At 33.1% G+C, this 25,124-nt stretch overlaps 4 protein-coding genes across 4 annotated transcripts; 3 read left to right on the top strand and 1 right to left on the bottom strand.

Moving 5' to 3' along the window:
- The first annotated feature begins 1,365 nt into the window (after positions 1 to 1,365).
- On the top strand, positions 1,366 to 6,177 carry LOC130797053 (polygalacturonase-like). The gene is made up of 4 exons (XM_057659531.1): positions 1,366 to 2,061; positions 3,994 to 4,283; positions 5,449 to 5,677; positions 5,915 to 6,177. The coding sequence occupies exons 1-4, from the start codon at positions 1,573 to 1,575 to the stop codon at positions 6,134 to 6,136; spliced, it is 1,230 nt and encodes a 409-aa protein (XP_057515514.1). The 5' UTR covers positions 1,366 to 1,572; the 3' UTR covers positions 6,137 to 6,177.
- A 3,712-nt stretch (positions 6,178 to 9,889) lies between these two features.
- On the top strand, positions 9,890 to 13,072 carry LOC130797050 (probably inactive leucine-rich repeat receptor-like protein kinase At5g48380). Its single transcript, XM_057659529.1, has 2 exons — positions 9,890 to 11,362; positions 11,805 to 13,072. Exons 1-2 carry the CDS (start codon positions 10,523 to 10,525, stop codon positions 12,804 to 12,806), a joined length of 1,842 nt encoding a protein of 613 aa, XP_057515512.1. The 5' UTR covers positions 9,890 to 10,522; the 3' UTR covers positions 12,807 to 13,072.
- Positions 13,073 to 13,252: 180 nt separating this feature from the next.
- LOC130797051 (acetolactate synthase small subunit 2, chloroplastic-like) lies at positions 13,253 to 18,818 on the bottom strand. The gene is made up of 12 exons (XM_057659530.1): positions 18,454 to 18,818; positions 17,366 to 17,579; positions 16,914 to 16,997; positions 16,612 to 16,680; positions 16,185 to 16,268; positions 15,865 to 16,014; positions 15,653 to 15,739; positions 14,949 to 15,053; positions 14,739 to 14,861; positions 14,024 to 14,176; positions 13,753 to 13,818; positions 13,253 to 13,564 (listed from the first exon to the last, which is right to left on the bottom strand). Exons 1-12 carry the CDS (start codon positions 18,660 to 18,662, stop codon positions 13,475 to 13,477), a joined length of 1,434 nt encoding a protein of 477 aa, XP_057515513.1. The 5' UTR covers positions 18,663 to 18,818; the 3' UTR covers positions 13,253 to 13,474.
- Positions 18,819 to 19,969: 1,151 nt separating this feature from the next.
- Positions 19,970 to 25,118, top strand: LOC130797047 (COMPASS-like H3K4 histone methylase component WDR5A). Its single transcript, XM_057659524.1, has 2 exons — positions 19,970 to 20,722; positions 24,140 to 25,118. Exons 1-2 carry the CDS (start codon positions 20,066 to 20,068, stop codon positions 24,431 to 24,433), a joined length of 951 nt encoding a protein of 316 aa, XP_057515507.1. The 5' UTR covers positions 19,970 to 20,065; the 3' UTR covers positions 24,434 to 25,118.
- The last annotated feature ends 6 nt before the right edge of the window (positions 25,119 to 25,124 follow it).

The following is a 25,124-nucleotide window of genomic DNA, read 5'->3' as shown; positions in this document are numbered from 1 at the left end:
TCTAAGTTATATGTTGATGCTTTCATTTATGTTTTGCTTTGAAATATAAAAGGCTATGTAATGCTTGTCCCAATTTCGAAATATTTAATCTTGTATGTATAGCTTAATTTATTCATTAAAATCTCAAGGAATATTAGAATGATAATTTGGACTTTCTAAATTGCTTCAACTTGTAATTTTATGATAAAGAGTTCTACTTGGAGCGTAAGTATTATTTTTAGAAAAGATTATCAATTTAATTTTCAATGTCTTTTTTTTTAACCTATTCTAAATTCAAAATAATAAGAGTAAAAAAAGTTACAGATGGAATTCTAAAAAAATTAGATAAAGAAGGAGAAGTTAGCAATAGGTTTTAATGAGAAGAATTTTTCTCACATATTATACTTATTTTAAAGCTAATAACTTCTTATAAAATCTAATAAATTAAGATACATAAATTGTTGTATGAGATGTTCTCATCAGGAGAAACACTTTATAAACGAGTTAAATAACACATTTTATACATATTATGAGAATATAAATTCCTTACTTGTAGTCATCTTAATGAAAAATTATCTTTCACCGGAGTAGCTCATTAAGTGATTAAGATAAGCATGTATAAGTGCTAATAAATTTAAATAGATACAAATCAGTAATTAATTTAATGCTTATACCGAAAAAATTACAATTTATAAATTTTCATCAAAATGTTGTTAATTTTCTATTTATAATTTGGTCTTCTAGAAAGTAAAGCTCATCTTGAGTTTCTTTTGCAATGCTTCAAATTATTTCTTAATTTTCCTCATAATTAGTTGTCAACAAATCAACAATTTATCTTTTTTAATTAAATTGTCTAGTATTCAAGATAAAGATACTTAACTTTTATTCAACGCATATACTAATTATTTAGTAACCATGATGTATGTTCACCTCCCCTACAAATCCACTTAATTAACCAAATCCCAACTTAATACTCACATAATCGATGATCGGTCTTTTCTCAGTCAGTTAGAGAGTAAATAACATTTTTCTAATTATGATGTCGAATTTAATTATCTTACTCCTTTTCCTCGACCTACTCTGTAATCAACAAAAATACTATATATTTATATTAACACATCTTTAATAACTTTGATTAGCGCAGCTTTTGTTGATTGACAAAATCATATTTCCCTTACTAGTGTACGTTTACCATCTTTTCAAAACCCCTAACTTAATGGTTGTGTGACTTCTTACCAACTTATACTCCACTTTTCCTCAAACTATACATATATATATACACACACCTTGAGACATGAAACGTATATTTTCCTATCATTCCATAATATTCTTCCTCGTCTTTGTAATTGAACCTGTCAAATCATCGACTATTCATGTCATTTTAAGACCAGATTAATTTTGATTAATCAAGTTCAATTTATTTCGCTTCTCAAATCAATCTTTATTCTTCAACCGGTGCATTTTTCATAATATTCTTCCTTACTTCTAACTAAAGTTGTCAAATCATCGACTATTCAAGTCAATTTCAAAAGTCTAAGCAATTTTTAAACAAAAGCTTGACTTTTAAAGGTAAAATTTTGTGTGATTAGCAAAATGATCGAGATCAACATACACATATTTTTCCTATTTTTGGTTTCTATGGTACTATTAAACCTACCAACATCGTCATCTTCATCTTTATCTTCTATTGATGCTAGTACAAAGGTCGTCTATAACGTACTAAAATTTGGTGCAAACCCAAGAGGAAAAACCGATACAAGCAAAGCTTTCCTTAGTGCATGGGAAGCTGCATGCAACACAAATGGATCGACGTCGATAATTGTTCCTAAGGGAAGATATTTGCTTCATCCAATAAACTTTGAAGGTTATAATTGTATGAGCAATGATATAACGTTTATTATCGATGGAACAATTGTAGCCCCAATTGATTATCATTTGCTTGGTGAAGTCCAAAGATGGGTAGGGTTTTATAGGGTTAGTGGTCTTACAATTTATGGTCATGGTACCTTTGATGCCAAAGGAACGTCCTTGTGGGATTGTAAGAAGGGTATAAATGGTGATAAATGTCCTCTAGGTGCAACGGTACGTACTTAATTTAAATCATACGCAAGTTTGATGTATGTAATATTGCAAATTACGTTTAATATTCACGAATCGATCATCGAAAATAATATCTTTATTTTCATTCTTGTGTATAAGAAAACTAAAAAAGAAAATGTCAAATAACATCAAGTACATCATATAACTGATGCGTAATTTGATATAATTTGATTTAAAACTCTTTTAGATTATAAAAATAATACTCCCTTATTAAGTATCCATTAAGGTTATGTGTATCATAAATCTTATTTGTATTAAGTGATAGACACTAACTCGCTAAAAGATTAAGTTGATAGTTGTAGTGAGAATCGAACTTTATCTCAGTTAGAGCATCTATCACTTTTCATAGGAGAATTTAGGTTTGATTTTTGCTGCCATTTCCTTACTTTCTTCCCTCAGACAACCATGTACCCTTCAAAAGTTAATCATGATCCTTCATATGGTAGCCAACTAGCCATTTGAGCTAAACGCGTGGATGCTATACATATCAGCTTCCTCATTCCTGACGCTACATATTCCATTTGAAATGAAAGGTGGATGAGATTTAACTAGGAAAATTTGATTTTAAAGGTACGAACTTTAGCTCATTTGCTTTTAAAGGTTTGAACTTTCGTTTATGTTTTAAAGGCTCGAACTTTGGGGTGTCTCTGCTTTTAAAGGTTCGATTTACCTTTTACCGATTGAAATGGTATTTTTCATCCTTTTTTTCCCTTCTTTCTTCTTCCATCTTGTACTGGTGATCCCTTCCTTTTTTCTTCACCATTTTTCTATCCCTAAACTCTATTTCTTCACCATTTCTATTTTTTTCACCATTTTTATTTTTCGAAATATTAATAGTTTGACATCTTTCTTCAATTGGATATTGTTTGTCATCTTTCTACAATTGGGTATTTGTTAATTTTGAAGATTGCTCTTTTATAGAGTTTTTTTTTTTTTTTTTTTTTTACCTTGGTCTATTCATTATCTTTCTTTCCTTTCCTTTCCTCTCTTTTATAACTTTAAGATTTTGAAGATTGCTGTTTTAGAATGGGGTTTTTACTGATTTTATTGTCCATTCAAGGTTCTTTACTTTCTAAGTTTTTCTTAAGTTCTCCCATCTTTTCCCCAGGTTTGCTCAATTTCAGCTCCTATTATTTGATTTTGAATAATCTTGAGCTTCAAAAGGTCTATTTCTCAGAATTGTTGTTGCTTGCTACTGTTACTGATTGTTTATTCATCCTGTTTTGTGGGTGTTGTTGCAATTTCATGTTTTTGAAGAATTCGTTTTAAAAATTTATAATTTGTTATTTATTGGGTTGTTTTTAAGATCATCAAACAAGAAAATATCATCCTTATGGTGAAGATGTCATTGTTGAGGGATGAAGAAGACTTGGATGAGTAGAAAAATCAGATGAAGAAAACAAAAGAAAGAAGAAGATAACCTGATATTCTAGGTTACCAAAACCGGAGGAACCTTTAAAAGCGGGGGCACCCTAAAGTTCGAACCTTTAAAAAATAAACGAAAGTACAAACCTTTAAAAGCAAATGAGCTAAACTTCGTACCTTTAAAATCAAAATATCCTTAAAACTATAACCCCTTATCACACTGGCTCATAAGTTGATGGTTATAATGAGAATTGAACTTTGTCTCGGTTGGAGCATATACCACTTTTCGTGGGAGAAACCTAGGTTTGATTTTCGCTGCCCTTCCCTTAGTCTTTCCTTCCCTTAGCCAGCCATGCACCCTAAAAGTTGATCATGATCCTTCATACGAGAGTTATTTGAGTTAAAAGTGTCGTGCAATAATACATACCTTCTACATATCTAATGTTATATATTCCATTTGAAGTAAAAGACGAATGAAATTTAAAACTATAACCTCATATCACATTGGATTTTGATTATTGATATTGCTATTGTGGTGTTATATTGCAGACATTGACATTTACCAACTCCAACAACATAGTGACCAAAGGCATTAGTTCCCTTAATAGCCAATTGTACCATATTGTGATCAATAACTGCAAAAATGTTCAAGTTCAAGCAGTAAAAATTAGAGCTACCGGAAATAGTCCTAACACCGATGGTATTCACGTACAATTCTCATCGGACGTTACCATTCTCAACACCAATATTAAAACCGGAGATGATTGTGTCTCTATTGGACCTGGAACTAAAAACTTGTGGATCGAACGTATCGCTTGTGGCCCTAGTCACGGAATTAGGTGATGTAGCAATTCCTTTATATTACTAGTTTACTACTCTTTATGTTGTAATATGTTGATTCAATAGTTAGTTTATATAAAGTATGTAGTAGATTTTAAGTGTAAGTTAGAGCTTTAAAGGGGATCAAAATTATTATAAAAAAATAAATAAAAGATAAATCACATATTCAAACCACGCAAATAAAACAATATTTAACTTTTAAATAATCTAAATATTTTTGGGGCCCGTAGGCCATTTGTCATTGTTGGTGCAATTGTTAAAAAATCATTTCAAGTAAAAAATTTAAATTGATGCTTAAAATTATACAACATATTGTAAACTACCGATTCTACTCTTATGAAAATCTTTTGGACTTTAAGTGTAAAATGCCAATTCAGCATGAGCTATCGGCCATCCTAATAGTTATAGAAATGTTGTACTTGCTTTAGAAAAAATATAAGATTGTATAATATACTTTGTTATATTTACCTTTTATTCTCACATAGAAAGTTAAAATAATCACCTAAAATATTAAGGAAAAAATATCAAAGATAATATAAATTTTTGCTTATTTTTTTACAGCAATATCAACTTTTGATTAACAAATAAATAATACTAATTTAGAAAGTGTTTCCTAAGAATATTATCCTTAACATGCTAAAAATCAAACTATAGGAGATTATATGACAAAAAAAATTGGTAAATTAGTTAATAAACTAGAGTAAGTATTATTCTAGAAAAAACTTCTTAAGGTGATATTATTCATGGTTAATCAAAAGTTAATATTATTGTAGAAAAATTAATGAAAGATAGTATTATTCACAGTAATTTTTCCAAATATTAATTGTTCTCGATTTCCATATTAAATTTCTTAAAAAAGTTAAAATTATCAATAACAAAGAAAATTTGTTAGTTTTAAATGCAACCCTTAAAATTGTAAATATTATGTCCTTTTAAAATTAAATGGAGGCAAATATGAAAAAAATGAGTTTATTAACTGTCAATTAACCACATGCATGTGTCATCAAATGTATGTAAATAATAATAAACTTGTAATTTCATGAATGTCTAAATTTAAATGTATATAAGTAGAACCTTATTTATTATTTCATGAATATGCAAAATATTTAATTGTATGAAATTATAGATTTAATTAGAAACTTAATTAATGTAATTAAAATTTAGTATTGGAAGCCTAGCAAAAGATGAGGATGAAGAAGGGGTACAAAATGTAACAGTAAAAACAGCAGTAATTTCTTACTCAACAACTGGAGTTAGAATCAAGTCATGGGGAAGGCCGAGTAATGGCTTTGTTCAAGGTGTTGTATTTCAAGATATTCTTATGCGCTATGTTTGGAATCCTATTATCATTAATCAAAATTATTGCCCTCATAATAAAAATTGTCCCGGTCAGGTACGTATATATATACTTGCATTATTTTTCACTTGAATACAAAATTTCGATATTAGGAAATATTTTACTATATCGCTGATTTTTAATCGCGTATATTAGTAGTTTAGTCAAAAATAATGAAGCTAACATATAATATTTTTTCTTTTCATTAATTTTTTTCGTTCTTAGTAGTATAAGAAAATAATGTTTATTTAAATTTCAAATTAATTTTATTTAAATTATTATTCTATTTTTCAGGATTCGGGAATAGAAATCAAAGATGTGAAGTATCAAAATATAAGAGGAACTTCATTAAGCAAAGTAGCAATGACATTTGATTGTAGTGCCACAAATCCATGCAAAGAAATTAAACTCCAAAATGTAAATCTCAAATATATTGATGGAGAAGCTGAATCATATTGTCAAAATGCATTTGGCAATGTCTATGGCTTGATTTCACCCACTACTTGCTTGATATAAAACTGCACTTTTCTTCCAATTTGTTCTTTCAATGATTTAATTGTGTGTATATTTGTAAACTATTAATGAAATGTTAATAAAAAATTTGTATATATTTCTTTTGTTTTGATTTAGAAATGAACTATGGAAAATAGTTCATGATTGTGACCTTTAAATACAAATTAATTAATAAATAGAGCAATGTTACCTGAAATGAGATCTGATACGAGAAACCAAAAAAAAGAAAAAATTAATTACCTGAACCCCAATGCTAATGATTAAGCTCAATCACCAGAATTCACATTAAAACCGCAACTAATATAGATGTATTATTATTATTATTATGAACATTAGTAGAAATTGCAAAAATGATGGCAGGAAGCTTTCTCTAATATCAGAGCCAGGTTTCGATCCTGGGACCTGTGGGTTATGGGCCCACCACGCTTCCGCTGCGCCACTCTGATCGTTGAAATATCATTTCCAAATTTAAATATTTAAAATATTATTCCGCCTGCTTTTTGTGTATTAAAAAGACAACGGTGAACATCTTGTCCACCTCTTGTTAAAAGTTTGTGTTTGAGAATTGAGTAGCTCAAGATTCTAATTTTAACTGACTATAAATAAATTTTGACATTTTTTATATCAGTGATATCCTTGTAAAATAACATTATTATTGAATTTTGTAACAGTTAAATTTTCAACCATTTTTATTTATAGATTTTTTAAAAACAGGTTAAGATTCATATCTGAAATTTTACATATAAATCTACAAATATTTAAGAGTAGTCCGTAATTTTGAATGGAATTTATGTTAATTAAGCCCAAAATTAAATGCCCTCGCATTAGTAACTTAGATTATTTTTATTTCGAAACTCGTACAAATTCATGCTTATATCAGGCATGAGGATGAGAGTAACATAGAACTTCTGAGCTTGATGTAGTATTGCAATTTGAAAAAGAACAACTGAGTTACTTGAGACTATGTCGGTGCTAGGTTTGACATTACTCGTTACTCCTATTTCTTATTGAATTTGCTACATTTGCATCTTTAACGTGAATGCTTTTGTTGTAAATGTAGCAAATGGAATAGACGAGGGAGTACCATTCACCAACAGGGTGAACTCGTTATATAAGTAAAACTTTGAATCTCAATCTTGCTTATTGGTGCAAAGGTGCTACCCTTAGCACTTTACATTTTGTGCAAGATATAGGTTTGTTAAGAAAATAATAGACGCATAAATCGGTTAGTTAGACTAGGCATTATTAGAGGCTATGCATCTTGAATGATCACATCACGATCTCATGTACACCTTTTAAGCATATATTTTCCTGAAGGAATCGACATATACTTTGAGAATGTCGTTGGACCCATGCTCGATGCAATACTCGTTAACATGAGAGTTCATGGTAGAATAGCTGTTTGTGGGATGGTGTCTCAGCATAGTTATCATGGCAGTTGTCTGTGTCTCCCGTGATTGATTCAGTCTCGAGAGCTTGTTTCTCGAGGCATGTTTGGTTACTCGTTTGTCCCACTGAAATTGCAACACATGACCCTAAAAGCTTCTACATTAGAAGGTTAATTGTAGCAATCTCGGTGGGAAAGAGAAGTGTTAGTAAAGTGATTGATTCAATAATCAATATAGCTTTGAGAGCACATTATTCTGATGCTGCAAGAAGATATGTCAAAGTTTTAGGACGACTTAAGTAGGAGTATTTTTGTCACAAATAATGCACAATTTTGGGTTCTTTTGAGTTATCGAACCTTTGTCCCGATGATTATGGGGTGTTGGGCAATTGATTGTTGTATGTATTTGGTTTTTAGTTGATTTGTTTGACCAACTGAAAGTGTTATATTTTTTTTTAACTTTTAAGTTAGTCGGATAAGACAACTGTTTAGAAAGATCTTTGTAAAATTATATATTGGTTGTTTTGTTGGAGAAAAAGTGGGCTAATAAGCCAATATAAAAGGCTAACAAAGCTAGCTTTTTCATTTTTACTTAAAAGTCAATTTTTCAGCTGACTGAAAAGTCATTTAAAAACACGTTTTTTTGACTTTTTGACTAACTAATAAGTCAAAAGTCAAAAATCAACTAAAAAGTCATTTGCCAAACACTCTATTTAGTCAACCTCATTTCCTAAAGGGAAACGAGAGAGGTTCACCATGTATAATTGTACATTTGTTGAACTGTAATTAATCCTGTATCAATATGTAATAGTTCTAGTTCAAGATTGGTGTGTCATAGTCAATTATCCCATGGCCAACGAAAACCATCAAAATTTTTAGTTAGTTCACATGAACCAAGAAATAAAAGTCAACGGTCAATAGTCACTAGTCAAACATTCTTTTAGAAAGCAAGGGAAACCGTATATGTATATTCCATCTCTTAAATTTTACCCTTTCGAGCAAGGGTGAATCTATGCCCTGTTAATAATGTCAACTGCTAGCATTCAACTTATTTATACAATCATATACCTAGAAATATTAATATATGTGTTAGTTAAGCACATTTTATATTATTGATTATTAATAGCATTTCATTTTGTCCTAAATCCATCACTAGTCACTACTAATGAGAGTCATTAGCGACATTTAAGTAATAAAATGTTGTATACATTCTAACGAAGTAATAATGTTAAAAGTGTAAAATAGTAGTATAATTAATAAGAATAAATATTAGCATTAAATTTTATAAAATTTATCATGTTATTTTTTTAGTAATAAAACTCTCATTTTCATACGTATGGTTTTCTTCAAAAATTTTCATGACCATCCTATCGGATGAGAATGAGCTTTGTGACGTAAAATGATCAAAGTAAGACATGGTTATAATTAATTAACCTTTATCAGATCGTTTTTTTTTTTTAACTAAATCAAATTCGGTAATATTACTCTCTAACATTTAATATCAAAATCAATAATGATATGTTTGATAACTTGGAATTCATTTCCAAATGTTGAATTGGCCCAAATATCATGTTTGACAAATCTTGAATTTAGGAATGTGAAATTAGGTCAATTTCATATAGATTCCAATAACAATGTAAAATTGGTCAAGTATCAAAATTTGCAAATTTTAAGTATATAAATGTCATGTACAATTTTTGAATTTGAATATCAAAATTAAATTCTCTATTTTCAAATGAATTTTATGTTGTCAAAAGCTATCTAACGTAAAAAAGAGGATTCCTTATTCATCCCAAAATAGGCTGAAGAGGAGTCAATAGGTGAGGTCTATAATTAAGTGTAAATAAGAAGATAAAAAAAGGACAAACAAGAAAAATTGGACCATGGTGTAAGATACTCTAAATTGGACAACCCAAGTAAACGCAGTCAACTAAACACGTTATGGTGGGTCCTCCACTCCTCTTTTGCGTAGAAATTTTCCTTGCCGTATAACAACCGTTTAAACCATAATTTTTTTTTTATTTGTTAAATTTATTAAGAGATATTCTTATTAAGTTTATATTGACTTTTTATTATAATTCCCATCATTTAGTATCGATTACTAAACGGGCTGTTAGAATAAGTGTCATTTTCTCTAAATATAAATATTAGTTTGATTCTTTTTAATTCTTTTACGAAGTCCATCCAATGGTTGGTAGTCATTTTTTTTAAAAAACTAATTTTGTATTAGAAAAAGAAAATTAAGAATTTTTTCATTTTATTTTTCCTTTTTTCCTTGCTATGAGAGTGTAATTTCTTGTACTCCTTCCAAAAAAAAAAAAAAAACCATATATTTTCCCAACAATTTCCTTTGCCCACTTTTTGGGTTACATTAATTTTTACAGTTTTTTCACTTTTCTAACCTTTGAATTGTCAAAGTTTATAGACTTAAATTTCCTTACTTTAAACTTTCCTTCTTGTGGGTGTCATTTGAAAATGGCATCTCTTGTCTTCTATCTTGACTTATGGAGAGGAGTAGTTCTTATTCAAACTACTCTAATTAAATTCCACTGAAAATTGGGTTTTTCCAAATTTAGGTATTCTGGTATTCTTTAATCCCCAAATTTTCAATCTTCCTTCAATATTAAGGTGTGTCTCATACTCCTTAACCTCCAAAGTTGCAATCCTTACTTCTGGGTATGTCTCAATTCCTGCTTAATTTCAATTATTCATAGCATGAATTGAATAGGGTTTATTGGGTTTTCACAAAATTTCAAGTTTTTATTTTAATTTTTGATTCTAGAATTTTGTCTATTTCAAGGGTTTAAGTTCTTTCCTTGATTGTTTCTATACTGGGAAGTTTTAGCTAAATTGGGTATATCCAATTTTAAGATGAATAGATATGTAAAATTATTTATATTTTGTGGGTTAATAAAAATATATAATAATCTCTAGTTTTTTTTGGTTCATACAAAATTCTGTATCTGGGTTTATCCAATTTTAAGTGTAAAATTAAAGTCCAAATGTCCTCCAATAGTAAGGTATCTATTTCTGTAGTATGTGTATTGTGTTCGTTGATATTACTGAGTAGTTATGGAATTTATGGGACTGAAACTGATATATTCTGTTTAAAAAGCGTTTTTGATTCACTTATTGATCCTAATGGTTATTTGAATGCAACATGGAATTTTAAGAATCATTCTAAGGGTGCAATTTGTAGATTCAGTGGCATAGAATGTTGGCACCCAGACGAGAGTAGGGTTCTTAATATTAAGTTGGGTAGTATGGGTTTAAAGGGTCAGTTCCCTTTAGGAGTTGAGAATTGTACTAGTTTAACTGGGTTGGATCTTTCGGGTAACAATTTGAACGGTTCGCTTCCTACGAATATTGCCAAATATATCAGTTTTGTGGTTAATCTCGATCTTTCAGACAACGATTTCACTGGTGCTATACCTGAGAGTCTTGCAAACTGTAGTTACTTGAATGATATTGACCTTGGGAATAACCATTTTTCTGGCCAAATTCCGCTGCAACTTGGCAATCTTGGTCGGATTAAGAGCTTTAATGTTGCTAATAACAATTTGACGGGGCAAGTTCCGAATTTTGTGAAACTTAATATATCGAAGGGGAGCTATGCGAATAATCCAGGACTTTGTGGGGATCCGTTGGATCGGTGTACTGCTCAAAGCAAGTCCCAATTGGCTTATATTGCTGGGGGAGTAGCTGGTGGTCTAACTTTAACAATTCTCTTGATGGTTGCTGCTTTCTTCTTCATTTCGAAAATGAAAATTATCAGAAAGAAGGTTGAAGATCCTGAAGGGAATAGATGGGCAAAGAGTATGAAGGGAACCAAAGCTGTCAAGGTAAAATTCACTACCTTGGTTTAAGTTCTCCCTCCGACCATAATTCGCTGTTACATTACCCGAACCCCCATTGTAATTGTATTGTAGTTATGTTAGTGGTATTTGGCAAATGGTTGTTCGTTATTGGTTGTTGGCTCTGTGTTGTGTCACCCCGTGACCCAACGAAGTTGGCCTTATGGGGGTCGATTGTCCGTTGCAGGGTATGGACTTGTCCCACATCGGTTGTGTATGCAAGTGGGGTTTACAGGCAAATAGGCTCTCACCTAATAGGCTAGTCTTTTGGGTGAGCTCTTCTGTTTGTCCGATTATAATAACTCTTTGCTGAAATCCGACAATACTATACTTATGTATGCGACTTGTAGTGTGAGACAGGCGTAGTTTGTTACCGATTTTCCATTCTTTTTACGCGTGCTTAATGTAGAACGTTTTTCTTGATATTCAGGTTTCTATGTTTGAGAAGACAGTCTTGAAAATGAGTTTGGATGACCTCATGAAAGCGACTAATAGCTTCAGCAACAACAATATGATCGGTTCTGGAAGAATGGGAACAATGTACAAGGCGGTGATGCCTGATGGGACGCACCTTACAGTTAAAAGATTGCAAGATTCACAGCAGACGGAGAAAGAATTTTTGTCGGAGATGAATACTCTCGGTACTGTGAGGCACCAAAACTTGGTACCGCTTTTGGGCTTCTGCACGGCAAAGAAAGAGAGGTTCTTGGTCTACAAATATATGGCAAACGGAAACCTCTATGATTGGCTTCATCCTTCAGATCTGGAGGCTAAGAGCTTGAATTGGCCTTTGAGGCTTAAAATTGCTATCGGCGCAGCTAAGGGATTGGCTTGGATGCACCATAATTGCAACCCTAGAATCCTCCATAGAAACATAAGCTCGAAATGTATTTTGTTGGACGAGGATTTCAATCCCAAGCTCTCCGACTTTGGTCTAGCAAGACTCATGAACCCGATAGACACCCACATGAGTACTTTCGTTAACGGAGAATTTGGTGATCTCGGGTATGTAGCTCCCGAATACCCGAGAAAACTTGTTGCAACTCCAAAGGGAGATGTCTATAGTTTCGGCACTGTCCTTTTGGAACTAGTCACGGGTGAAAAACCAACTCACGTGTCGAATGCTCCTGAAACCTTCAAGGGTAATTTGGTAGAATGGATACATCTACTATCAGAAAAAAACAATCTCCGTTCTGCCATTGATAAGTCTCTCCGAGACAAGAGTGTTGATAACGAACTAACACAGTTCCTTAAAGTAGCTTATAACTGTGTTAACTTAAACGACAAGGAAAGGCCGTCAATGTTCGAAGTGTATCAACTATTGAGAGCCATTGGTCAAAACTACAACTTCACAGCCGATGATGATATACTGATTCCTACAGATTCCTCGGATGCTGGTTTTCCTTCCGAGCTCATTGTCGCTCGGGAATGAGAAATTTGTGAATGAGCTTTCAGATTCTGTGTGATATACAAACTTATAGATCATCCTCTATAGTAGGTTTAATGTGTAATTGATCAATATAAAGGCTTAGAGTAGAATTTTTCGTAATAAAATTATAGTTTTCTGTGTTTATCCTACACCTCATTGTATATCCTCGTTTGATTATAAGATCGATGCATCAAATATTGCTCGGTGTGAATTGTGATGGCGAGTTTGTTGAACTCGCAAAATTAATTAAAAGAAAAACTGATTTCGGAAAATATTGCAAAATACTACTATGAAAGATAAAAAGTCGAGTAAAAGCTTTTGTTTTCCCAGCACGAGAGCACTAGTATTTGGAACTGTTTACGGTCCTAATTCCTTCTTGAATAATGCGTGTTATCCGGCCAAGACCGTGCTAATGTTCTCTACGCATTTAAGAGAAAAATTATGTTTCAGATATTCGAACTCGAGGTAATAATATTACTACTGGGTGTTGAGCAAATATAACCATTACAAAATTATTCCTATTATACGAAATAGCATGTTCAAAGCAAAGATCAGAATTACTGTTTTCCTTCACTCTGGTTGACGGGTGATGGATCGCTATGTAAATGTAGCGCAGACGTGCTGAAGGAAATTGGACACAATAATGACGGAAAGACATAGCCGGAGATTTTTTATTCGTACAATGGAAGAGCGTATCCACGTAAAGATGTAGAATCGACCCCAGACTCTCTACTCAGTGCTACTCTTCCTGTCCGTGCCACCTTCAAGACAGATGTAATTAGTTAAGGTAAGCCCAATAGGTATTCTTGGCAGGATTGTTCTTAATCTACAGACAAGATAATCCATTCGCATTCAAAAGCAAAATAACTAACAATCAACAGATTTCGAACCAAAAATAAATAAATAAAATCTGATTATATAGAAGAAACAACTATAGATAGGCGCATACCTCACAAATGCCATAAGGCTCCAATAATCTTTGTAGCGCAACCATTTTGTTTAAATCACCCGTAAGCTGGAAAAGACACAACAACGGTCAACAAAAATGCAACAACGCCAAAGCCGTAATCCCAATATAAGGAAGTTGAAAAAAACGCAAAAATAACACAATAAGCCAAAGCCTTAATCCCAACATAATGGCGAGCTAGAAAAGATCAAGTCGGAAATATTTGGAAAAACAAGGAACATGGCAAAAAATGTGTGTGCCTACGGCTTAGTACCTGTAATGTTATCGTGTGATCCGAAACATCCACAGCTTTTGCACGGAAAATATTAGCAATATCAAGGACATCTCTCCTAGCTGTAGTATTTGCAGCTATTTTGATCAACATAAGCTCTCGCTCTGAAAATGGCTGGTGCGTAAGGTCCTGAATCTGCAGCAGTAACCGTTCCGAAGTTAGATTCCCATATCTTTTATTCAAGGGAGAATCCAGGAAATTATTGCATGCGTGTCGAACCAACCCGACTACTATTTTTCTGTGTTGTACATTACACAATTCAGTATAAATAGCATTTTTAATCAAATGACTCGGGTCATGGCCTAGGCAGGCCCCGACCCTGAGTTCCCCCTGCTTTCATTCATAGTACTTATAACCAAGCAGCATGACGTGTCGTTGGACTAAGATAGCACCTCAAACTTCACGGCTTACGTATTAAAAAGAAAATAGGTAACTTAGCGAACGTCAACATATTACAAAGGAGATTGAACTGGGCTTTCGGAATAACAAGAATCAATCAAGTAGTTTGTCATAAACGCGGAGCTAAAATTGTGTGTACTTTTAATGTCACAATTTTCTCGTCCACTTCGGTTTTGAGCCTCTTAGCACATATTAGAGTGATAAGGATAGTTTGCATCTTACAACCATAAAGTTATTATTATGTAGTCTATACCACTTATTACAACTATTCAGTTTTTGTACATAAATAGTTGCTCACCTCATGAAGGTCTACTAACTTGTTAAATTGCTGAACCAATTTTCCAATCGACTCGTCATTTCCAGGAATGACAGTTGTGATACGAGAAAGACCCTCCTTTTCGGCAGGGCCCACAGCAAGACTCTGAAGAGGATGAAAAGGGGACGATTGTCATTACATAACCCAAACGGCTTTATATACTTTCTTGCTATAGACAGAGTCCATACTGACCTGAATGTTATAACCCCTACGAGCAATTACTCCTGTAACAGTGTTAAGAACTCCGGGAGCATTATTTACCAGCATGGACAGAGTATGTGACCGGAGACCACTCGACTGGCATAAAGAACGAAGCAAATCAGGATACTAGCGGAGCAGACTAAAACCAATTTGTAGTACTGTACAGCTCAAAAAACTGAAAAGTTGAACTACCTTTCATCCTTCAAATTAAACATGAATAACAGAAAGATGAACATCTGAAAACCCAAAAACATGAAACCTAACCCTCCAAAATCCAGATGAGGCAGAACCGCTGAAGATTTCGACAAAGCGGACCTTATGTTACTCGGACTCTTCATTTTGCTTCACGTCCCGTGTCCGATCCTTGATGCTCGGACATTGGTATGACACTTAGACACTTCATTTTAGGCGTAAAATTGAATATCTAGATGTATATGACACTTGGACATTTACCAGTATCCAACTTAGTACCCGATTCCAAGTAACATAGAGCAGACCTTAATACATGTTTGACATGACTTGGACAATTGTAAATTAAAACGAATAAATTTAGGCCATTTTGGGTGAATCGTGAATTTAGACAACTAATTTGGAACTATATTAGGAAACACTGGCCCAAGAGATTTGAACATGACATCACATGGACCGTTGGACAACCTAGTGAAAAAAAATTCAGGTAGTGATAGAGCACTTACATCACCGTCATAAAGTACGCCCCAGTGAGCATCAAGTACTTGATTTACCATCGAGACATCATAAGGTTCCACCGGATAAACATCACCCTTCAAAGAAAAAAAAAAAAAAAAACCCAAATTTAAGCTCAAACTCCAAATACAAAGATTTAGAACCCAAATTTTGAATACAAATTCATATATGTCAATTACAAGGTACAGAAAATTTCACTTACACTTGAAGATGAGCCAGAATCACCATTGATGCTCCGTTTCGTAGGCCTGGCAAGAGCATCAACAGCCTTTTCTTCAAGATCTGGATAAGAAGCAGCAGAGAATCTCCAAAAAGGAGCTGTCTGACCCATCTTTTCTCGCCTTAGAGCAATCTATCATATTAAGTATAAAACAAAACAAGTAGTTAACTAAACTTGTTTCACATTGATCTCACCAGAAATGCACAATAGTTGGTTGGCTTTGACATCAATACTTTGACATGTACTCTTTGCGCCTTTCCAAATTCTACGCTGAATTTACAGCAAATGTCTAAAAGACTAACCTTTCCGGTCCTTGCAAGTTCTTTGATTCCAAACTTGCTAAAATTTCTTAGGACAGCAGCCAACTTTCCAGGATCTCCAGTCACCTGCACAGCACCAAAGAAAATGCCACAAAGAAAAAGATTTTACATCGACCAAGGGGAAACGGTCAGAATGTAACATAATTCGCTAGCTAATTCGTTTTTTGAATTCGCAATTCGCTCAAACTTGTCCAAAAATAGCCCAAAACCGACCATAATTTGCTTTTTTCGATTCTCAAGTAGATTAATGAATCATGTGACACTTGATCAGATCTCGGGTGGTTGGAGATAAACCAACTTCTGGAAAGTAAATGTCTTGAATTTATAATGGAAACAAAGTCAACAAATCGGACTTAATTCAGCAAACTTAGAAGAGATACGCAAGAAGTCAAACAAATACACCACTTACCTCAACAGTGACCAAGCTTTCTGAGATATCCACAATTTTTGCCCTGAAGATGTCCACTAGCCACATTAGCTGAAGATCAAAAATTGAAAATATAAGTTAATCGGTGTTAGATTTCTCGCAAATACACTAATTTTCATAAAGAACAATACAACTTATATGAGATTCAATAACAGAACACGATGTACTCCTTATTTGAGTTATCTAACACTCGTGAACTTTTGAAATTAAGGATCTGGCATTGTTAATAGATAGGCGTGGAAAATATAGCCTTCATAGATTATGAATTGAATTTGTGGAACTACCTCTGCATGGGAATTTGCATCAGAATTAAGCTTTAAAAGCATCAGTTCACGTTCCACTTGCGGCTCTCTCGATAGATCTTCAACCTACAAGCAATGCAGTAATCGTCTACGGATTTTATTAAGGACAAATAGACAATCTAACATAACATATACATTGTAAAAACATATGCATATAGGATGATCCATTATATTGCTTGATACGTAAGGCTTCATACTAAAACAATTTTTTTTTTTTTTGATTTTAGTAAAAAACAAATTCAGGATATGTTTTGTTTGTATAATCTAGTTTGGAAAATGGGTTTATAAGACCTCGTGAAGTAACTTTATCGAACACCATGCGTACAGTACTGAACCAAACACTATGTCATAGTCTCATTATTTGAGGATTTATGTTATGAGGGTATCACTATCACCATTTACCAATAAAAGGATGAACAAAGGAAATTAACTACCTTCAAGACACTAACAAGCTTGTTAAGCTGTTCCACGACTTGGCGTAACACCTTGTCAGTCCCACACACTACTATAGTAAAAAGAGCCTTATCCTTGTTTAAACCAACAGCCAGAGACTCGATATTGTATCCTCTTCTTGAAATAACACCTGCAATCCTATTGATTATCCCACTTTCATCCCCGACAAAGACAGAAATTGTGTGACGCATCACTCTGTATACACAAAATGAAATATATGAAATGTCATTAGATTTTGAATCTGTTTCATTACCTAAGAATAGATAACAAGATACAATAAGATAACCACATATATATACAACAACATACCCTTTACCCTAGTGCCATTCAGTGGCTTCCAACTAGGTTGGGGTTTGGGATTTGGGGATGGATGTACACAACAACATTACCCTTGTTAGTGCACATAAGTTATTTCCGATTGACGCTTGATAGAAAACATCATTTACAACTTTACATAAATAAAAACTGCACATAATTTAATGAGTCGTTTTACTATAAACTGAAAATCAAATAACAACGAAACTTTGCTCCATAAAAATAAAGCGCAATAACATAACCACATATGATTTCTTCAAAAATGATTTTGTATTCAAAAGATATGCAGTGAAACCAAGCATAAAGGTGAAGCGAAGGCGAGAAGTTCACAGGGAATGAAATGTTAAAGGATTCAGTATTGATTTCTCATATCGTAGAAAGTATACATGTTCAAATTTTGTCTATCAAGCAATAGCATGTAAAGGAACAGTCATCAGACTAATATCCTACTTCTTTAAACACCATTTTCATAAAGAAGTTCAAAATCATCCATGACTTCAAGAAACTAATGTTCCATTTCCATAATATAACAGGTAATCAGGTTGCCTAATTGCAAGCATTTTATAATAGGAACCAAAGCACACAAATAATTACAAACGTGTGCAACCATACAATACAATTTTTTTAACAAACACTAATAAACAAGCAAAAACCCTTCTATTTCTTTCCAAGCATACTCCTATATCCACAATTCCACATGAAGAAAAAAGTTTAGATTCAATGAAAAAATGGTAATATTAAATAAGTACATTACCTAGAAGTAGATGAAACAGAAACTGCATTTTCTGTAGCATGGGTAGAAACTTCAACTGCTTTCAAGCTTAAAATTTTTGACATGGGTTTTGTAGATACAGCTGTATGAGCTCCAAAATCCCATCTACTCAAAAACCCACAACCATATTTAGGTTTTGGACATAAAGTTCCAATCTTTCCGCCACTGATGTTAAAGGAAATGGCCGCCATTGGAGAGAGATGAGAAAGAAATGAAATGGGGGGAATGGAGATGGTAGTGAGGATGAATATGACTATATGAGTAGTGCATTATTTATTTTATTATAAATAGACAACACCGTTATAATTTTTCATTAAAAAGTTGAAATGCAAAACACACTTGCTAGTCTATTAATTAAATTTATGCCTTTTGTTTGTTGCTTAATTATTATTCCAAAAAGATAATATATTTACACTGATTAATGTCATCTTGATGCTTTTTGGTGATTCAATTGTGGTGGAAGTTGGAACATTTAAATAGTGTGTTACTAATATCAACCAATACTTTTTTCAATAATTTCAAATACTTTATCATCATCATATTTAGTGTATCCTACTTATTGAAAAGCTATGATTAGAGTTTGGAGAATGAAGAAAGACGATAACTCACATACTCATAGAGAAAAGTGCAGTTAAAGAGTCTCTCAACAAGAAAAGGGTCTTCAAAGAGGAAAAAATCTATAACTACCCAGAAGCCTGCAACTTAAGACCCATATTGACCAATAAATACTTCCTTTTAATAATAATCATTGCATTTTAAATTGCTTAAAGTGGTCCCAGTAGACAATTGTGCAAATATACGCATAAAGTTCATAAGAAGACAAAGAAAATGTGTTTCTACTTTATACCATTTCCTTTAAGGAAAAAAAAAAAAAAAAAAAAGTTGCTATGTTCTACTTTTGTGGCCATTTTTTCGTGAACAATATTTTAGGAATGGTTAGATGGGCAAGAGTCAAGACACTACCCCATTGAACCAATTCTTAAAATATAACAGCTCGAGTTTAGATTTTAGTTTAGATTTAAATTTAATAGAAAATTTAAGGACTTGTATTTAGTCCTTAAAATTCACTTGTGATGATATTCTAGAGAATAAATTCAAGTTCAATTTTCAAGAATCTAGATCTTAAGATTATATTATAGATTTAACTTAATCCTAAAATGCTCATCCCAAATCCTAACCCACTAATTATAAATCTACAATAAAAATTAATTTTATTTACTGTTTCTGTTTATTTTAGTGATTCTTTATCCGAATAAAAAAATACTTTATTATGTTGAGTCATTCTGATCATCATGTTGATTTCAGATAAGTTGTTTTAGATCAGCTAAAAAATAAATTATATATATATATCAATTTTTACGTGAATTTGAATTCATTTTATAGTTCGGTGAAAATCGAATTCAATTTCAATGTAAAATACTTATACCAGATCATCAATTATGTTTTAAACCCCTCACTAATACTTACTATTCCCTTTTTTTTCTTTTTCCTAAAACCCTTTGCTTAGTATTTCCCCCCTTTTTTTCTCCTTCCAAAAACCCTTCTTCCTTAAAAACCCCAATTCTTTCACTCTTAATCAATATTTTCAACAACAATGGATCCACCTCAATCATTCACACCATACAATCTCACTCAAACCCTAAACTTCCACAAACGCGCAATATCCTCCATCAAATTCTCATCCGACGGCCGCCTTCTCGCCACCGCCTCCGCCGACAAAATAGCCGCAACTTTCTCCTTCTCTTCCACTTCTTCCGATTCCCCTTTCTCCTCCCATCAACAATTCTCCGGCCATGAACAAGGAATCTCCGATATCGCATTCTCCTCTGATTCTCGCCTTCTCGCTACCGCTTCCGATGATAAATCCGTCAAATTATGGGATGTATCCACCGGTCAGAATATCAAAACCCTATTAGGTCATACTAATTATGTTTTTTGTCTCAATTTTAATCCCCAATCGAATATGATTGTTTCGGGTTCTTTTGATGAGACTGTTAGGGTTTGGGATGTTAAGAGTGGGAAGTGTTTGAAGGTTTTGCCGGCTCATTCGGATCCTGTTACTGCTGTTGATATTAATCGAGAAGGTTCCATGATTGTTTCGAGTAGTTATGATGGGTTGTGTAGGGTTTGGGATACTAGCACTGGTCATTGTTTGAAGACTTTGATTGATGATGAGAATCCGCCGGTTTCTTTTGTTAAGTTTTCGCCCAATGGGAAGTTTATTCTTGTTGGCACATTGGATAATACACTGGTAAGAGCTCTTTTTGTTGTATTTAATTTAATGTGTATGGTAGTTCATGGGAATTAATTGGAGAGGAGAATATTTGTGATGATTGCAGGAGTTGAATTTTTGGTTTATGTAGCGCAAAATCTTTCTAGGATTAAGGCGTTTGTTGTTTTTATTATTTGGAATTGTATTATTCATATTGAATTGGTTTGTAGTTAAAAATTGGCGTCCAGAGTTTTACTCAAACGGTTTATGTAGCTCAACTCCTATTTTGGTATTAAGGCTTTATCATTGTTGTGGTTTTATGGTTGCTATCTTGGACATTTAGGATGTGTTGTGTGCTTTATGGGTAGGATGTGTTACATTGGGGTGGATTGAGATGTGTTTAATGTAAGGATAGTTAAAACAAGCTTGTTGTGTGTTGAATTGGATTATGATGTGTGATCAATGATACAAATTGGCCATCTTGAGAAGCTTACTTTCGTGGGAAAGTTGTTTTTCTTCAGTAAAAGATCAATTGCCTATTTATACAAATGTCTCGTGAGTAAGGATATGATATAATTTTAGCTACAGGTCCCTAATGGCTAATGGTAGTGGACATATATCCCTTTTCTGCATGACTATTGATTAGATGTGATTTCAGCTAAAGGGTCTTTGTAGTTGTGATCATGTATTCTAATGGCTCATGAGTCATGACTAAGGATTAGATGTGATTTCAGCCAAATACTCCTTATAGACTATAGTAGTGGTTTCATTTTTACCCTCTCCTTATCACCTCATTTGAGCAGCACATCGCAGAGACCCAAACGTAAATCAGTACCTCTATTTTAAGGAATGAAAGGTTACAAATTTATTTGGACAACTCAAAATTGTGCGTGACTACAACTTAACTGGAGTTTTTTTCCCCCTTTTTGCATTGTTGATGGGTAGGGGTGTTTTATCATTTTATGTTCTCGTATCATGTTCTAGTTGATTGAGTTCAGTTTGGGGAACAAGCCGAAGGCAAGGTTGGTAATTGCATCTTTTGGAAAGTGGACTTTGTTGAATTATAGGAATCAATAGCTGAGCTGTTCTTAATTCCTACCAAGTCAACAGGATAGTAATTTTCATTAAATGATGAACATTTGGCATGATAGAAAACTGTTTAGTTTCACTTTATTAGGGGCACATTTTAATTTATGCTATCCTCAGCCCTCCATTAATTAAATGATGATTGTAGATTTTAGGGAAGTGGGTGGGTGGCTAATTGGCATTGATTACATAGAAGTGAAAGTCACAAATTTGGCTGCTATAATAGCTAAATCATGAAATTTTTTTTATTTAGCTTTTGAGGACGTAATAGGACAAATCATGTGAACAAGAGGAACAAGTTAGTAGCCCTCTCTAGAGAGAAAGACATGGTAGAGAGAGAAAGCTCTCATTGAATGAGGTACGAACCCTAAGGCTTTAACAACTATCGTCCTCGTCCTCATTCTCTTTCTCTTCCTTCCCTCCTTTTAATTCCTTCAATTAAAGCCTACCTAGATGCCACTTCTCCTGGCCTTTCTTCTGTTTATTTTGAGTTTTCCATACGTAAGTAATTTCCACTACCATAGCTATGTTTCAAAACATTTTGCAATGACCTGGCATTTTGGATACTTGGTTTGCAAAAGGGCAATTTAGGTAATCGTTTGATTGGGGAGACTTGGGGAGTAAGTTAGTAGTTTTATTATAAATAGAGGTAATTAGAGAGTCGTAAGAATCATGAAATTTGTTAAGCATTTAGTGGGTGAGTTTATACTCAATTAGGAGATCTCAAGTTTCTTGAAGTGCCTGATTTTTTATTTTTTGTTATTTTGTAATCTTTCTTTTATCATCCAATTAATAGTATAATTTTACTTTTATCCTTTTAATATTGCATTCCCAAATTTACTGTTTAATTTCTTCCTTTTATCACTAATGACATCATCGCCATGTTCAAAATTACTAACTTATTCCCCAAGTCTCCCTAAGCAAACGATTACTTAAATTGCCCTTTCATAAACCAAGTATCCAAAATGCTAGGTCATTGCACATTTTTCTACCAATACTTCAAACAACCAATATACGCACCAAGACTATGTTGTGTCATCTTTGTGATTTAAGGTGGTACCTTCAACCCATCTCCTAATCTACTTTGACATCTACACTACTTCATTGCCTATCCAGTAGTATGGTAGTACCTCTGATTTCTTTTCGATATTATTGTTCTTGTATTTGAGAGTGGTTTTATTGCCTTTCTCATCTATGCATCTACTGATGCTTGACCAAACACTTTGTGTGTTTGACAATATTTGGCCTTATTTTTGGACATTGTTCTGTGTGAACTGTGGAGCTTAAGATTGAGATGGTCGTAGCTTATGCACAATTACATTCTGTTACCCCAATACCATTATGTGACTCCCACCTAGGATGCGGTTTAAGGTCGGATGTATGCAACCTTATCCTTATTAATAGTATACTAACAATGAGATAATTTTAGCTTATACATGTTCTTTAATTGATTGTTTCAGTTCAAGTTTTGCAATTTTATCTGAACAGCTGAGGAATACCTTTTATCTTAAATTGTCTTTGCTATTGTTACTACCTTGATTTAGATTTGCGGATATCTTGGTGTTTGTCCCAATTCCTTGACCACTTTGAACTTATTTGCCGTTTTATTCAGTGTTTTTTTATTTTGGAGTTTGCTGTTCTAGGTCAGTTTTTGGATATAGCAAGTTAATTTTTAAGTTTTCCCAATAAGGTTGCATTCTGCTGCTGTTCCAATATTGAAATCTGTGATTTTGGGTCTTTTATTACATCCTGAGTTTTACTTGTGAAATTCCCATAGAATTAACTTTGTTTGTTTTAGTTTTTCTAATTCCTAATAAGGTTGCATTCCTTTCTGTTTCCTTTTGAAACATTTTTGGCTTCACAGTTGGTTATTTGTTTTACATGGTTGCTTACATTTGTCCGACTTATTGTGTGTCTTGGTTTGTGTTACTGCTTAAGTTATATGCTCTTCTCAGTATAACAAGAAACATCCTCAATTCCTGATATTCTCCATCCATCCTTGTTTTGTTGTTTATTATCAAATTATGTTATCCAGTTCGTATATGCCCATTTTTCTTGTCCAGTGGGCATTGTAACTACCAAGCATTTTCCTATCATTGTTGTCATGCCATAGTTGATGCTTCTTTATCTTGACTATCTGTTACAAATGCCTCTTAAACCTTAGTAGTGATCAATTCTATCCAGTTTAATGTACTAAAGTAAGCATACATAAAAAGCACAAGGTTGATGTACTTAAATAGCAACACTATATCATTTTATCTTTCTGTGGATATGCTACTTTTTGCTGATTGAATTCATAATCTTTTACTCTACTTGTGTCTCTTCCAATTCTAATTTTTATGATCTGATTACCCAATAATGCTTTTGCAGAGATTGTGGAATTTTCAGAATGGTAAGTTTTTAAAGACATACACTGGACATACAAATTCAAAGTACTGCATTTCAGCAGGATTCTCTATATCGAATGGAAAGTACATCGTTAGTGGTTCGGAGGATAATTGTGTCTACATGTGGGAACTTCAGTCAAGAAAGATTGTCCAAAAACTTGAAGGTCATACCGACACTGTCATATCCGTAGCTTGCCACCCTACTGAGAATATGATTGCATCTGGTGCTCTTGGTAATGACAAAACGGTGAAGATATGGACACAACGCAAAGACTAATGCTTTTTTTATAGCCGAAGGCACTTTTCATCATTTAGGCTTCTATCATTCGATATTTTTCTTCATTTCTCGTGAAGTAACATAGTTGTCAGGGCTTGATCCCGTTTGAGGGTAGCAGCCCCGCCTAATCAGAGTCTGAGATACTTACCGAACCACTAGGTGCAAGTGCTTCCGTTGAGATGAGATATGAACCCTTAACTATTCGAGTGTGATTCTATGTACCTTGTAGCTTAGTGCTTACTGCTTAGATTTAGTTAATTAATCTCATGTACTATTTCATGTCTAAACAATGGTATCTAATCTATGTAGATATTCATGCTTGCGGTTTATGAGATAGTCTTCCTAAGTCTATTTTGTAGCTTTGTTTTGCGAAAATGTTTTTAAGTTCACGTGTAAGCAATGGATCTTCCTCAATTGACCAAAAACTCGTACATTAAAAAGTCAATTATAGCATCCCTACAGGCTTTAGTACACAATCCCTATTAGATCAAATGATAATATTCACAGATGAATCATAACACAACATGTAATTTACAACTAATAGCTACTATGCACCATTACATATTAAAATTTATCAAAACAAATTATATACGCAATAACTTTATTGTAATAAAGATTGTTTTAGATTAGCTATTAATAATCTCAATTATTGTTCTTTAATTAAAAAAGGGTTATGATATTTATAGTTCTT

This window comes from Amaranthus tricolor, chromosome 12 (genome assembly GCF_026212465.1).
Source record: "Amaranthus tricolor cultivar Red isolate AtriRed21 chromosome 12, ASM2621246v1, whole genome shotgun sequence".
In the NCBI taxonomy this organism is placed as follows: Eukaryota; Viridiplantae; Streptophyta; class Magnoliopsida; order Caryophyllales; family Amaranthaceae; genus Amaranthus; species Amaranthus tricolor.
The sequence above is the reverse complement of the archived record's forward strand: the minus strand, read 5'-3'. Positions and strand labels throughout refer to the sequence as shown.

Excerpts from the sequence above, each read along its gene's own strand:
- LOC130797053 (XM_057659531.1), top strand. The coding sequence starts at position 1,573 with ATGATCGAGATCAACATACACATATTTTTCCTATTTTTGGTTTCTATG. Across the intron at positions 2,062-3,993 it reads AATGTCCTCTAGGTGCAACG|ACATTGACATTTACCAACTC; the intron begins GTACGTACTTAA and ends GTTATATTGCAG. Across the intron at positions 4,284-5,448 it reads GGCCCTAGTCACGGAATTAG|TATTGGAAGCCTAGCAAAAG; the intron begins GTGATGTAGCAA and ends ATTAAAATTTAG.
- LOC130797050 (XM_057659529.1), top strand. The coding sequence starts at position 10,523 with ATGTCCTCCAATAGTAAGGTATCTATTTCTGTAGTATGTGTATTGTGT. Across the intron at positions 11,363-11,804 it reads AGGGAACCAAAGCTGTCAAG|GTTTCTATGTTTGAGAAGAC; the intron begins GTAAAATTCACT and ends CTTGATATTCAG.
- LOC130797051 (XM_057659530.1), bottom strand. The coding sequence starts at position 18,662 with ATGGCGGCCATTTCCTTTAACATCAGTGGCGGAAAGATTGGAACTTTA. Across the intron at positions 15,740-15,864 it reads ATTCTGGCTCATCTTCAAGT|GGTGATGTTTATCCGGTGGA; the intron begins GTAAGTGAAATT and ends TTTTCTTTGAAG. Across the intron at positions 14,177-14,738 it reads AGTTAGTAGACCTTCATGAG|ATTCAGGACCTTACGCACCA; the intron begins GTGAGCAACTAT and ends TTACTGCTGCAG.
- LOC130797047 (XM_057659524.1), top strand. The coding sequence starts at position 20,066 with ATGGATCCACCTCAATCATTCACACCATACAATCTCACTCAAACCCTA. Across the intron at positions 20,723-24,139 it reads GCACATTGGATAATACACTG|AGATTGTGGAATTTTCAGAA; the intron begins GTAAGAGCTCTT and ends ATGCTTTTGCAG.